The 15852-nt window shown below is 45.0% G+C and overlaps 1 protein-coding gene across 3 annotated transcripts in view; it reads left to right on the top strand.

Annotated features, from left to right (window-relative positions):
• DGKD (diacylglycerol kinase delta) overlaps positions 1–15852 on the top strand; it is a 141589-nt gene that overhangs the window by 54520 nt on the left and 71217 nt on the right. For all 3 annotated transcript variants that reach the window (XM_040427949.1, XM_040427950.1, XM_040427948.1), the window contains exon 3: positions 5867–5947. In XM_040427949.1, coding sequence (XP_040283883.1) covers positions 5867–5947 — 81 coding nt within the window. The remainder of the gene's footprint in view (positions 1–5866; positions 5948–15852) is intronic.

Genomic DNA, 15852 nt, shown 5'->3' with positions numbered 1-15852 from the left:
TAAAAATGGAGGTATGTCCGGGTAGAGCTCTGAACCCGGACAGCCCCTTTAACTTCACAGACAAGGTTACAGTGACAATGAATCTCTGGCATTAAATACTTATGACTAGTGATTCAGTCAGAATAATCTGTTCATCATAAAAACCCTGAGGTCAAGGACCTCGTGGAGGTAAGATTTTAATTATATTTGAATGACTGAAGCAAAAAGGTGTGATTAAACTGCTGCAGGAGAAGTGTTAGAACATCATTGTAGGTGGCATCTAAGGGAGAAGGAGAGGGGTAGCTATGTCAACCCATCTCTCCCCTGCAATACAATCCCAGGGTGCCAAGTGGTTGCTATGGCAGTCATGGGTCTAACAATGGCTCCTAGGCCTGCCGTATATGGATGCCTTTGGTACGTCCAATTAGGCATTATGTCAGGCACTACAGAAGCTAACATAATACACTGCAGTAAAGAAGTATGATATGAGCATTCAGAGGATCACATGTTCAAGTCCCTTAGTGGGATAAAGAAAAAATAAAACAAAAGTTAAAAAAGTGCTTATGAAAAAAAAAAAAAAAAAAGAATCAAGTGAAACAAACATATCTGGTATATATTTGGTATTGCCAGATCCACAATGACCTATACAACTATACAATAAAATTGAAAAAAATGGTATAATTGCTGTTTATTGTTCATTACAAAAAGCAACAATTGTGTATGTACCCCAAAATGACGACAATAAAAACTACAACTTAGCCCACCCATAACAAAAGACTTATGCAGCTCTGTGGATGAACAAAATTAAAATGGTATGGGTGTTTGAATGTGGCAACACAAAAACATTTAATTTTTATGTTTTTGTTGTACAAAGTGTGGGGATTCGCTCTGGTAGGCAGATTAGCGGATGCAGTACAGAGGCAAAAACAAACTCTTTAACTTAAACAGTTCAGTGTTTATTCACACATAAACAAAATGACAGTTCGCCGTCTTGGTGTTCTTTCACACCAGGCAAGTCCACAGAACAAAGAACATTCACCTTGTCAGGGGTTTTGTCAGCAGCAGTCCACAACAGGCTTTAGGGGCCTGCTTCCCAGCAATGCGGCTCTCAGCCCTTTAGCACGGCACACATCCTTAGATCTCAAACCACAGAGACTCCACAGCTTCCCTGTCAGATGGAGGATAATCCACACTACCTGACAGTGCTGCCTGTGCTTTTATATCCCAAACGAAGACCCGGCCTGGAGCATGGGGAGAAGCCACTCACCCAGCACTTTGGCTACTCCCAGTAAGAGCCAGCCAGAATCAGCTTACAGCCATATTAAACGGCAAACAGTGTCAATCAGCACTAGCTGCCGCTGACACTTGAAACTACCGGCTATTACCTCACTGAGGCCAGGAACCTCGGTGACACATACCTTCCGTCAATGACAGCCTCTTGCGCCTTCCTACAAAAGGTAGAAAAACATTGAAAAACTAGATAAATGTGGTATTGGCGTAACTGTACTGGCCAGCATAATAAAGTTATAATGTCACTTATACAACATGAACAAAACCTTAAAAAGGTATCGGAATTGCTGTGTTTTTTTTTTTTTAATGCGGAGACGATAAAATGAAAATAAAACCACAGATCCTGAAGTCCAAAATTGATTAAAGGGAATCTGCCACCAGGATCTCGGGCTATTATCCACATTAATATGTCAATAGAACTGCAGATAAGGAGTACAGATCACTATTTAATATTTTCCTACTGACACCCCCCCCCCCCCCCCATTCTGCCGCTCTCAGCACTTATAGCTGCACTGAAATACACTCTGAGGACTTCTGTGCATGCGCACAAGTCCTGTCCATTATGTTAGCATAGCACAGCAGTCCTGACTGTATTTCAGCTTTGAGCACTGACAGTGGGGGAATGGGGACAGCAGGGAAATAAAAAATAGAGATCTGGACTCCTGTATCACTGCAGACAGTAGTCCAAGATTATGGTGACAGATTAAAGGGTAAAGGGGTTTAGGATAAGGCTAGTTTCACACTGTTGCTTGTATACCTCGCCTCCCGGAACAGCCTGCCTGATCTCTCCTCATTCCGGCATTGCCGTCCGGCCTCACTAACTATAATGGGTACAAGCGAAGATGCAGCTGCAACAACCCGGTAAATATGGTGAGCATTGGCCGGATTAAAACCTCACGCAGCTTAGGTCACCAATATCACAATGGCAAGTGTCTGACTCCTGGCAACCTCCCGATTCACTTTCTGTGTTGTGTCCGTGCCCTGGTTACTGCAGCGCTGCTCCCAATCTAGTGACTCTTGCCAGTCTGATATGAATGACCCCTTTAAAGAGTAACTAAAACTTTCTTTAAAAATGTTCTAAAAAGCCCCAAAATGGTTTTTTTCTAATATACTTTATTAATCAATTATATTATTATCCTATTTAAATAGGCACCCAATGTCCTGGGTGCTACCGCGCTTTAAAATCATTAGTACAGCGCTATGTCAGTGCTATACTGGTTTACCGATTTCACAGGAGGCTGCAGCAAATGCCGCACAGGCTGGAGCACAGATCTCTGCTCCTGTGCTCCTCTCAAGCTTGGCGAAATTCTGGCACAGTAAATCGGTGCCCTGTACAGTGGTGGTATGCCAGGATTTGGCTGAGCAGAGTGGGCTTCTGCCTGAGCCTGCTCCGCTCAGCTCAAGGATCTCTGGCACATTGCTACTCCTGTTCAGTTGTGCTATGGAGAGCTTTCAGTTGAGCTGAACGGGCTCATGCAGGAGCCCACTCTGCTCAGCAAAATCCTGGCATAGCACCACTGTACAGGGCACAGGGTACCACCTATGAGCTGTGCCAGAATTTAGTCAAGTGTAAGGGGCGCACAGGCAGGAGCAGAGATCTGTGCAGTGAAATCCGTGCACCAGTACAGCACTGACAAATTATTTCTCGGCTATATAGAACATTTTAAAATAAAGTTTTACAAAAGTTTAGTTTACTCTGAAAGCAGGTTCGAGCAGATGTCAGTCAAACATGTCAGCTGTCAGTTTCAATTACTTTCTTCCATGTCCGTGGATGAGGACGTCACATTTGACCAAACTCCTCATTATCTGGTTCCACATAGCCAGCTATCCTACCACATCAGTTTAAGGCCTCATGCACACAACCGTGTTCCGTAGTTCCGTGATCCGTGTCCGTTTTTTCTCCCGTGGGTCTTCCTTGATTTTTGGAGGGTCCACGGACATGAAGGAAAAAGTCATTTTGGTGTCCGCCTGGCCGTGCGGAGCCAAACGGATCCGTCCTGATTTACAATGCAAGTCAATGGGGACGGATCCGTTTGACGTTGACACAATATGGTGCAATTGCAAACGGATCCGTCCCCCATTGACTTTCAATGTAAAGTCAGGAGTCCCTATTATACCATCGGATCAGAGTTTTCTCCAATCCGATGGTATATTTCAACTTAAAGCGTCCCCATCACCATGGGAACGCCTCTATGTTAAAATATACCATCGGATTTGAGTTATATCTGAAAACTTAGATCCGACAGTATATTCTAACACAGAGGCGTTCCCATAGTGATGGGGACGCTTCAAGTTAGAATATACTAAGAATTGTGTACATGACTGCCCGCTGCTGCCTGGCAGCACCCGATCTCTTACAGGGGGCTGTGATCCGCACAATTAACCCCTCAGGTGCCGCACCTGAGGGGTTACTTGTGCATATCATAGCCCCCTGTAAGAGATCAGGTGCTGACAGGCAGGAGGGGGCAGAACCCCCTCCCTCCCTTCCCAGTTTTAAATTCATTGATGGCCAGTGCGGGCCCCCCCTCCCTCCCTCCCCTGTATTACATTCATTGGTGGCCAGTGCGGCCTCCCCTCTCCCCCCCCCCCTCCTAATTAAAATCCCCCTTCCATATACTATGGCCCCAGATGTGTCCCTATACATATATTATGGCCCCAGTTGTGCCCCCATAGATATATTATGGCCCCAGTTGGTGGCAGCGGAGAGTTCTGATCGGAGTCCCAGTTTAATCGCTGGGGCTCCGATCGGTAACCATGGCAACCAGGACGCTACTGCAGTCCTGGCTGCCATGGTTACTTAGCAATTTTAGAAGCATTATACGTACCTGCGCTGTCTGTGACTGGCCGGGCGCTCCTCCTACTGGTAAGTGACAGGTCTGTGCTATACTATAGGCAATGCGCCGCACAGACCTTTCACTTACCAGAACTGTGAACATGACTGCCCCCTCCTGCCTGGCAGCACCTGATCTCTTACAGGGGGCTATGATATGCACAATTAACCCCTCAGGTGCGGCACCTGAGGGGTTAATTGTGCTGATCACAGCCCCCTGTAAGAGATCGGGTGCTGCCAGGCAGCAGGGGGCAGTCATGTACACAGTTCTTAGTATATTCTAACTTGAAGCGTCACCATCACTATGGGAACGCCTCTGTTAGAATATACTGTCGGATCTGAGTTTTCACGAAGTGAAAACTCAGCTCTGAAAAAGCTTTTATGCAGACGGATCTGTGATCCGTCTGTGTGAAAGTAGCCTACGGACACGGATGACAATCTTGTGTGCATCCGTGTTTTTTCACGGACTTGAATGGGTCCATGAACCGTTGTCCGTCAAAAAAATAGGACAGGTCTTATTTTTTTGACGGACAGGAAACGCGGATCACGGATGCGGATGAAAAACTGTGCATTTTCCGAGTTTTCAACGGACCCATTGAAAGTCAATGGGTCCGCAGAAAATCCCGGAAAACGGAACAACGGACACGGATGCACACAACGGTTGTGTGCATGAGGCCTTACATTACATAAAGAATAGATGTGTGGGGGGGAGGTATATTTGACATGTGACTGAATAGTGAGCTGCACTTCTTTACAGAGACTGCTTGGGTTTCCTGTAAGTATAGCTTGCTATGGATTGATGTATATCATGAAGATGGATAACTACCATTGTGTTTATGCTTGTTTCAATAGTAATATAATAATATTTGCAAAGACAGGTGCACTCTGCGGTCTTACTAACCCTCATACTGATATTGTTAAAATTGAGAGATTAGCCAACATGTCCTACTATGGAGGACATGTCTGAGCCAGAGCACCGCGCCAAGGTTTCTTAAGTAGCTTGGGTCCTAACACTCTACCTGTGCCATATGGGCAATACCAGGCGCCAGTGGGCGAATTACAGGAGCGTGAGGTCCGACTCACAGACACCTCACCAGTTACCTCCAGCATGTAACCATGCTTGCAATGGGAGGACGGAGGAGTCTGCGAGTCCCACTCAAGACTGGCTGATATGGCCCAGGCCTCACAGGTGCACCTAAATATTGCCTGTGGATTGAAAACAGGCTCATTTATATATACAAACAGACCTCTCTATATACAAACAAATTTAAAAAATGGTGTGGTATTACACAGGCAGGAAGTACTCAAACCCATATGCAGTTGTGCATGTATATACAGGGGAGCAAATCCTGCACTTGTGGCCCGTTGTTAGGACCTGAGAAACCTTTGGCGCGGTGCTCGGGCTCAGACATGTCATCCACAGTAGGATATGTTGGCTAATCTCTCAATTGTAACATCAGTATGAGGGTTAGTAAGACCGCAGAGTGCACCTGTCTTTGCAAATATTATTATATTGCTATCTTGTGTGGGATGTTTATTGTGGTACTTGTGGTCCGCTGCGGGCATCTTCCACTGTATGCATTTTTGCTGAGGATCGCCATTGGCAACGGGTCACAAGTGCAGGATTATACACATGCACAACTGCATATGGGTTTGAGCACTTCCTGCCTGTTTATCACCACCCCATTTTTTTATTTGTTTGTATATAGAGGAATCCATAGCAGCATCAGAATCCACTAAATCCTCTCTTCTTCTGTTCTTTTACAGTCCATCATATTTGAGGAGATTGACGTAACGGACGCCAGTGTTGCAGAGTCGAGCACCAAAAACCTTAACAACAGTTTCACAGTAAGTGTCCCAGTCTGTAAAGTACCACCTTTTATCAGAGGAGTGGATGCATTTTGGTCTTAGTGTTTTATTTTGTGGACCAAGGATAAAGGTTCCGGGGAGCAGGTAAGTAGTCTCTAGAGAAGGAGTCTGGTCATTCTGGGGGGTCATTATAGGGAATGGATAACCCCTTTATGTCTCTTGGTTCCATAATGAGCTATTAAACTGGTATTCCAGCTAACCATAAAAGCTGTCCCAATAAAAAAACACAAAATAACTACCCATGTTATAAAAACACAAAATAACAAGACTCATTACACCTCACTGATGTCCTGCCACTGCCGTTCTGAGGGTGCCGGGCTCCCTGCTATGCCCAGCTTCCTGCTCCTGTCATTCTCTTTGAGAAATCCATGCCTGATCTACGGTGCACCAGACTTTATGGTATACGGATGAAACTTTTCCAACAGCACTCACCAGGCAGGGTCTCTGCAGACTACTCTACTAGCCTTGAATACTTAAAGGGGTTGTCCCACAAAAAATATTCTACATTTTTCACACCAGCACCTGGATATGAAGATGTTTTTAATTGCATGTATCGGTAATTAAAAATGTATTAAAATTTATCTGTATAGCACCGGCTCAGCTCACTGAAGTTGACATGCATGGTCACTTCCATCCTTCAACTGCCACCAGCTGCAGCAGAAAGGACATGCCTCCTGAACTGCCAACTTGAAATAAATCTAGCAGAGCAATTGTTAAAAAGTTTGTTAGAAAGTTTACTATATATGATGTCTGATTTTCACTTTTTTACATTACTCACGGGATAATCCCTTTAATCTCAGGCTTTCCTTCCTATGGAATGGTACACTTCTGACAACATTGTTCTTTTTTTGCAGTTACATAAATGTGTCTGAAAAAAAAAATGCATTAAAAAACACCTCTCCGTGTGCCTGTCCAAGGTGCGGGTGCGTTACGGGAACACCCGCGATTTTTCCGCGCGAGTGCAAAACATTGTAATGCGTTTTGCACTCGTGTGAGAAAAATCACGCATGTTTGGTACCTAAACCCGAACTTCTTCACAGAAGTTCGGGCTTGGGATCGGTGTTCTGTAGATTGTATTATTTTTCCTTATAACATGGTTATAAGGGAAAATAATAGCATTCTGAATACAGAATGCATAGTAAAATAGTGCTGGAGGGGTTAAAAAAAAAATATATATATATATAATTTAACTCACCTTAATCCACTTGCTGGCGCTGCCGGCATCTCGTCTGTCTTCTTCTTTGCTGAACAGGACCTGTGGTGAGCATTCATTCCAGGACCTGTGGTGACGTCACTCCGGTCTTCACATGATCCATCACATGACCCATCACCATGGTAAAAGATCATGTGATGGATCATGTGATGACCGGAGTGATGTCACCACAGGTCCTGGAATGAATGCTCACCACAGGTCCTGTTCAGCAAAGAAAGAGACAGACGAGATGCTGGCAGCGCCAGCAAGTGGATTAAGGGGAGTTAAATTATTTTTTAACTCCTCCAGCACTATTTTACTATGCATTCTGTAATCAGAATGCTATTATTTTCCCTTATAACCATGTTATAAGGGAAAATAATAATGATCGTCTCCTAGCAACCGTGCGTGAAAATCGCACCGCATCCGCACTTGCTTGCGGATGCTTGCGATTTTCACGCAACCCCATTCACTTCTATGGGGCATGCGTTGCATGAAAAACGCAGAATATAGAGCATGCTGCGATTTTCACGCAATGCACAAGTGATGCGTGAAAATCACCGCTCATGTGAACAGCCCCGTAGAAATGAATAGGTCGGTATTCAGAGCGGGTGCAATGCGTTCAACTCACGCATCGCATCCGTGCGGAATACTCGCCCGTGTGAAAGGGGCCTAAGTATACCACACTGCATGTCTGAGATGGCCATAGGACATTACTAGATTTTGTTGCCAGACCCCATGAGAGGATAGGTCATCAGTTGGAAAATCCCTTTAATTCAAGCGAAACGGTTTGATGTGCTAAAGGTCCAAACAAAGGAGGAAGTTAAAGACCCAGAACAGGAGGTAGAATTCAAGTGACCTCAAAAATTATATGCAGAAAAGCTTTTATAAAGGAAAAAGAATTATAGAGAATATTCACATGTAGGCTGTTAATATGTTAAAAAAATGTTTTGATGGTAGTGTCCCTTTAAGGAACCTGACAATAAGGGTGCAGCTTTATTGCTATTTTTAAAACCTCTGGGTGCACACCTTCAGCTTATCACATGGCATGTGGGTAACAGAGCAATGCTCCGGAGGGCAGGATGTGGGTTATGAGCGGAGTTGTAACAGGGCTAGCTATGTAGCAAGGCAATCGTTGACTACGAAGATTATACTAATTGCAGATCTTTTAAGAGCTATTACACTGCAATTGAACTTTGATAACTATTTGTGTATGTATGTATGTATGTATGTGTGCGTGTGTGTATGTATATGTGTGTATATATATATATATATATATATATATATATACACACAGTACAGACCAAAAGTTTGGACACACGTTCTCATTCAAAGAGTTTTCTTTATTTTCATGACTATGAAGGCATCAAAACTATGAATTAACACATGTGGAATTATATACATAACAAACAAGTATGAAACAACTGAAAATATGTCATATTCTAGGTTCTTCAAAGTAGCCACCTTTTGCTTTGATTACTGCTTTGCACACTCTTGGCATTCTCTTGATGAGCTTCAAGAGGTAGTCCCCTGAAATGGTTTTCACTTCACAGGTGTGCCCTGTCAGGTTTAATAAGTGGGATTTCTTACCTTATAAATGGGGTTGGGACCATCAGTTGCGTTGAGGAGAAGTCAGGTGGATACACAGCTGATAGTCCTACTGAATAGACCGTTAGAATTTTTGTATTATGGCAAGAAAAAAGCAGCTAAGTAAAGAAAATCGAGTGGCCATCATTACTTTAAGAAATGAAGGTCAGTCAGTCAGCCGAAAAATTGGGAAAACTTTGAAAGTAAGGGCTATTTGACCATGAAGGAGAGTGATGGGGTGCTGCGCCAGATGACCTGGCCTCCACAGTCACCGGACCTGAACCCAATCGAGATGGTTTGGGGTGAGCTGGACCGCAGAGTGAAGGCAAAAGGGCCAACAAGTGCTAAGCATCTCTGGGAATTCATTTAAGACTGTTGGAAGACCATTTCAGGGGACTACCTCTTGAAGCTCATCAAGAGAATGCCAAGAGTGTGCAAAGCAGTAATCAAAGCAAAAGGTGGCTACTTTGAAGAACCTAGAATATGACATATTTTCAGTTGTTTCACACTTGTTTGTTATGTATATAATTCCACATGTGTTAATTCATAGTTTTGATGCCTTCATAGTCATGAAAATAAAGAAAACTCTTCGAATGAGAAGGTGTGTCCAAACTTTTGGTCTGTACTGTATATATACACACAGTATATTTATGAAGGATTTTTAAATTTTTGGGTGTTTTGTTTGGGTGTCACGAGGGTGTCAAGAGCCACGCCTGACTCCGTTATACCCGGGGTCAGGAAGTCGCAGCGGGTGGCTGCGCGCTCTATGTCTAAAAACAGTGCTGTTTATTAATGGTAGCTTTCTGGGTTTGCCTTGCAATCCTTTTTGGCTCACTCAGGGATCCGTAGCTTCTCCTCCTCAGCTGTTTCTTGTCCAGCAATCCCAACCTCCTTATATTCCCATCTCTCACTTCTCTGGTTGCCAGATATAGAGCTTCCTGCCTGGACTTCTATACTGACCCACTGGAGCTGTGTAGTTGTGTTCCCTGGTTGTTGTTCCAGAACATTACCCTCCGGATCCCTGTTGGGCCTTGGTGGTCTGCTGTTGTCGCCCACCTGGGATTATATGTTTGTCTGTATTGTCTGTCCTCTCCTTGGTGTTTTCCTCTTAGTGTCAGTGGTGCGGACTAGTGATCCCACCGCCCCGTTCACTACATAGGGCTCATCTTAGGGAAAGCCAGGGTTTAGGCACGTGATCGACGTACGGGTGAGGAACCCGTCTAGGGACGTCAGGGCAGTCAGGTGCCAGCCGCAAGGTGAGTCAGGGGTCACCACCTTTCCCTCTCCCTTGGACAGGGCCTTCCCATTTCCCTCCATTTGCGTGACGCCGGTCATTACATTGGGTCTGTGTATAAAGGGGAAACTTTTACTCCAGTTAGACCAGAATCTCTGTAATATCTGGTGACCAGTCCATTCACCAGCAGTTATAATGGGACCAGTCATTGATCAGCGCTAGTATGCAGACCTGGATTATAGAATGAACGCTTTATTGTAGCTCTGTGCTGCCATGTATTGGGCCGTTTAATCTTGTGAGTGTCTCAAAAACATTTGCATTCACACAGTATCCCTCAACATTGCTTTGCATTGTGCATTTGGCTGCCTCTATTTTGCTAGTGCACTTCTTCCTATCTGTCCAGGGCTTTTGGTTGGAGCGAAGAAAGGCTGGGTCTGGTCCCCAGTGGGTTTATTTTGCCAACCTGGTCCTAAAAGAGGTGGTTTTATTGGTGCAGAGTTCCGCCTGGGGCGGTAATTTCTGGTGTCTGGTTAATGGGCTCACACAGTTTAATAAAGGTGTGCACTGAGAACCTCAGGTGAGCATAGAGGTAATGCAGTTCAAGATAATTCATCTATTCAGTGTTTACATCTGTCTTAAAGGGAACCTGTCATGTGGATATTTGATTATAATCTAACTAATTATATACAATCATTAACTACTAAAAAGTACCTTAGATGTATTCACTTACTGGTGTGACAGATGGTTCTCTCATAATATACACACAAAGATGCCACATGCCGCATGCTAATGAGCTGATTGGAGTCCGGCGAGATGTCATTGAGTCCAGCGTATATTTAATTCAGAGCTATAGCCACTCCCCTGCCCACCTGCCGCTGATTCATATGGAAAATAACTGTCATTCAGCAGCAGGTGGGCGGGGAGAGTCAGGAGCTCATGAATATTCAGGACTCATCATTATCAGCTGGAGCTTTTCAATACAAGATGTTGGCAGATTGACTGGGTCAATTAAAGCAGGGCTCGACAAATCCCAGGTCGCCATGGCGACCAGGAATTTAGTCCTGGCGCTTGGGTATTTGTCAGCCCGTTTTCAAAGGTGCCCGGGCGATGGGTGCGGAGCTGCCGTTCTGTCCGGAGGCAGCTCCGTTTGAAGCAGCTCTGTCACAGCACACAATAGCAGAGACGCTGGCAGCAGGGAGGGGAGGGACTCGAGAGGAGTGTAATCTGATCCTAGAGTGGAAGCTGCTTCTGCCAGCCCCTCCCCTCCCCGCCCACCAACCAATCAGAGCTGAGGCAAGGCAAGCACTAGCAGCTCTGGGTTTGAGTCACTGATACAAGTACAGGGAGTCTAGAATGAATCGAATAAGTCTCAGGTTAAAAGAATCTAAAGATCTGACTTAGTTAGAGACTCATTCGATTCTTTGAGTTAAAAGAACTGAGGCTGTCGGCTGATGCTTTTGTTGCAGCAGTGATAAGATTAAGGGACAGGAGCAGAGAGATAAGAGAAGTGACAGATGGCACAGAGTTTAGATTACAGGTTGAATTAACCCTTTAGGATCAAATTGGCTTCTCAAGGAGATCTATATGTTAAAGGCATCCCTTCTTCTGTCTCATTCAGTAGCTATAGAACTAAGGGTACTTTCACACTTGCGGCAGGATGGATCCGGCAGGCTGTTCACCCTGTCGGATCCATCCTTCCGCTGTTTCGCCGGACCGCAGCTCTGTCCCCATTGACTATAATGGGGGTGGAGCTCCGGCGCAGCACGGCAGTGCATGGTGAAAGGCCGCCGGACTAAAAGTACTGCAAGTCCAACTTTTTAGTCCGGCGGCCTCTCACCGCGAACTGCCGTGCTGCGCCGGAGCTCCACCCCCGTCCCCATTATAGTTAATGGGGTCCGGGGACGGAGCGGCGGTATATGTAACATGGTATACAGCATTATTGGGGGGGCTCTATGGAGAAGTGGGGGGGGGGGGCACTATGGGGGCACCTACTAGGGGCTTTATGACGCGGCTCCGCCTGGCTCCTAACTTTTTTAGCTGGCTCCTAGATTCCAAGGAAATTTGTCAAGCCCTGAATTAAAGAAAGTGACCCAGCATTGTGCTAAGAGAATCAGTCACTTATTTATGTTGCCCTTAGTTAGGACACCATAAAACTGGTGACAGGTTTTTAAAGCAGAGTGCTGCTGTACTTTTTGTGTTTGTTCAAGATTGCTTTGTGGTGGTACACCACTTCCTAACCTGTCAAAGGGACATGTCCTTATACGCTTGTAGGGACTCATCCCCAACTGATGTTGTAAGAGGAACAACAGAGGAACGGAACAATACAGAGTTATAAGAATTGTTAGATTATGTGCAATACAAGTGCAGCAAGTCCCCAAGGAACCGGTGCAGAGGATGGGAGTGGTAGTGATCTTGATGAGATGTTGTCACACAATACTCCCTTAGGCCTCTTGCACACGAACGTTGTGTGCCCATGGCCGTATTGCGGCCCGCAATAGACGGGCACCGGCCGGTGTGCACTCCGTATCACGGATGCAGACCTATTCACTTGAATGGGTCTGCAATCTTGGAGATGCGGAACGGAAGCACGGGTCAGAACCCCACAGAAGCACTACGGAGTGCTTCTGTGGTGTTTCTGTCCGTGCCTCTAGACCGCAAAAAAATAGAACTTGTCCTATTTTTTTGCAGTGCGGACGGATCACGGACCTATTCAAGTTGAATGGGTTTCGATCCTTCCCGGCCGCCACACGGACGTTGCTCGTGCATTGGGGCCTGCAAATTGTGGTCCCCAATGTACGGAACGGATGCACAACGTTCGTGTGCAAGAGGCCTAAGGCTGTTGCTCCCTGGGGTTCAGTGCAGTGAAAAGGTTATGTGAAAGTAACAGACAGACAAAAAAAGAACAAACCGTTTTTTACTGAGTGCGCAGGATGAATTACAGTACATACAGCTGCCATGTGTACAAGGGGCAATGTCTCTGTCCCCAGATGAGGAGGAAAGAGGGCAGATAATAGCACTCTAGAGTAGTCCTTCTCTCTCCTGATTTTACTTCACTAACAGCAATAAGGTGGAACTTGTGGCTATAGGTGTCCACTTGTGTCATGCAGGCTTTTACATGTGCCTGTCTTGAACTAACTGTGGTGATGGGTGTCTTAACTTGTTATCCCCTCACCTGCATCGGAGTCTGTATAAATGTAGTGCTGATTACTCTGCTGAGTTTAAATGCTGTAGCTTGCACGACTTCTGTGGCTTGGGACCCTGCAGTCTCCCTAGAGTAGTGGTCCTCACAGATGAGCTGTATCACTGGTCCCAAAAGCCCTTGGATGGATGTGCTCCCTCACTCCTGCCTCGTCAAGCTAACTTTTTGTAGATCTCCGCCTCCTGGCAGGAAGCTGGACCAGCCCACTCCCACCAAGTGGGGAGGAATGGAATGGTAAGTTCCATTTCTAATTCCTACCATACCTCATCATTTAGAAGCAAACGATAGATACATAAAACATTATATGACATCATTACAAAATATAACAAACAATTGCACATACCCTATCTGTTCTCTAAAGCATAGAAGTCCGTGAAATAGGAGTAACTGACCCAAATGTATGTGACAGATCATGAGTTTAGTCCATAGAACAAAGACTTAGCATTCATAATTACATAAAAACGTGATTTAGTAAAAATATCCAGGTTTATGTAGATATATCTGTTAATACACAAATATATCCAAAAAATAATACTATGGAAGGGAACAAAACATTCTAAGATAAGAATGGCATCTCTTCACCCCAAAGTATAAATAATTAAAGTGTACCTACACTTTCAGAGAAGTTTTCAGGATAAGCTGTCACAGATTTCGGCAGCGCCAGCTGACAATCTAATTTATACGACGATCTCCTGACTTCCCCAGTAGATGATGCCAGGGTGAGAAGTACTTTCACACTCGCGTTTTGTGCGGATCCTTCATAGATGGATCCGTTAAGATAATACAACCGTCTGCCTCCGTTCAGAACGGATCCGTTTGTATTATCTTTAATTTAGCCAAGAGATTACTTGAATGGCAGTACAATGGGGAAATTAAACAATGGGTAGGGTTAGAACAATCCCTTTATCCTCTTTCTCTAAGACTTGGTTCACACCTGAGCGTTTTACAGCGCGTTCCTACGCGCTGTAAAACGCTCAACGGGCAAGAACCAATGTTTCCCTATGGGAATGGTTCTTACCTGAGCGTTTCACAGTGCGTACGATCGCGCTGTAAAACGCCCGACGCCCCAAGAAGTACAGGAGCGTCTTGTTGCGCGTTCCCGTACATAGACTTCCGGGAACGCGCGACAATGGGCGTTCGCTTGTTCCGGAGCCGCGTCTGTAAACGCGCATACAGAGTGCTCCTTCCCGTACGCTCAGGTCTGAACGCAGCCTTAGGCTACTTTCACATTCGCGTTTGGTGTGGATCTGTCATGGATCTGCACAGACCGATCAGTTCAGATAATACAAACGTCTGCATCCCTTCAGAACGGATCCGTTTAGCCAAGATACGTCTTGAACACCATTGAAAGTCAATAGGGGACGGATCCGTTTTCGATTGTGTCAGTGAAAATGGATCCGTCCTGGCACACAATGTAAGTCATTGGGGACGGATCCGTTTTCACTGACACAATCTGGCACAATAGAAAACGGATCCGTCCTCCATTGACTTTCAATGGTGTTCAAGACGTATCCATCTTGGCTATGTTAAAGATAATACAAACGGATCCGTTCTGAACGGATGCAGACGGTTGTATTATCTGAACTGATCCGTCTGTGCAGATCCATGACAGATCCGCACCAAACGTGAGTGTGAAAGTAGCCTAAGAGGAAGAGGATAAAGGGATTGTTCTAACCCTACCCATTGTCAAATTTCCCCATTGTACTGCCAATCAAGTAATCTCGTGAGGGAAGCCGCTGTGTGATATAACTTGAGATCAGGAAGGCCTAACCCCCTTGAGACTTAGGTCTGATTAAAGTGGAGAATCCTATCCGAGCGCTAAGGTGTCCCCAAACAAATCGGGTGATTGCTGTTCTTAATTTTCAAAAGAAGGATGAGGGTGGTGTGAGTGGAATGGTTTGGAAGATGTACAAGAGTTTAGCTCAGTTTCATCAGATGGACACCAAGCAGCGTTTTGGTGTCCGCCTCCAGAGCGGAATGGAGACTGAACTGAGGCAAACTGATGTATTCTGAGCGGATCCTTTTCCATTCAGAATGCATTAGAATGCAAACTGATCCGTTTTGGACCGCATGTGAGAGTCCTGAACGGATCTCGCAAACGGAAAGCCAAAACGCCAGTGTGAAAGTAGACTTCACTAACTAGAGTCACAGCAACCATGGCACTGTGCTCGATCCATTGTACAACAGATCCAAAAGGCAACCAATGGACACACTATTGGCTTAGAATGGGGTTCATTAGGCTAAATGGGAGAGGGATGTTGGAGAACTGTCGGAGGAAAAATGGAGGGATGTTTTGGGGGCAGTACCCACGATATCTATGAGTGTGGCACATAGGCGATCACAATTATTCCTTATTCATAGGGTATACAAGACTGGGAGATTTAATAAAGATTTTTTATTTTTTTTGATGCAGTGTTATTGACATGCTGATTTGGATAAAGTATGATTGATTTTACTGTATTGATATCCTATTGTCATATAATGTATGGTTTATTTGAACAATTGGCTGTATGTAAAAACTTTTATGAAAAATGATCTGATTAAAAAAAAAGAATGGGGTTCATTAGTCCCCCCCCGTTATAATATCCTAGTGCACAGGACCACTTAGCCTTAGAATAGCACAGGATCTGTTAGGGTCCATTCACACGTCCGTAGCGTGTTTTGCGGATCTG

This window comes from Bufo bufo, chromosome 4 (assembly GCF_905171765.1).
Source record: "Bufo bufo chromosome 4, aBufBuf1.1, whole genome shotgun sequence".
In the NCBI taxonomy this organism is placed as follows: Eukaryota; Metazoa; Chordata; class Amphibia; order Anura; family Bufonidae; genus Bufo; species Bufo bufo.
Note: the sequence above shows the minus strand (reverse complement) of the source record. Positions and strands in the feature narration are given on the sequence as shown.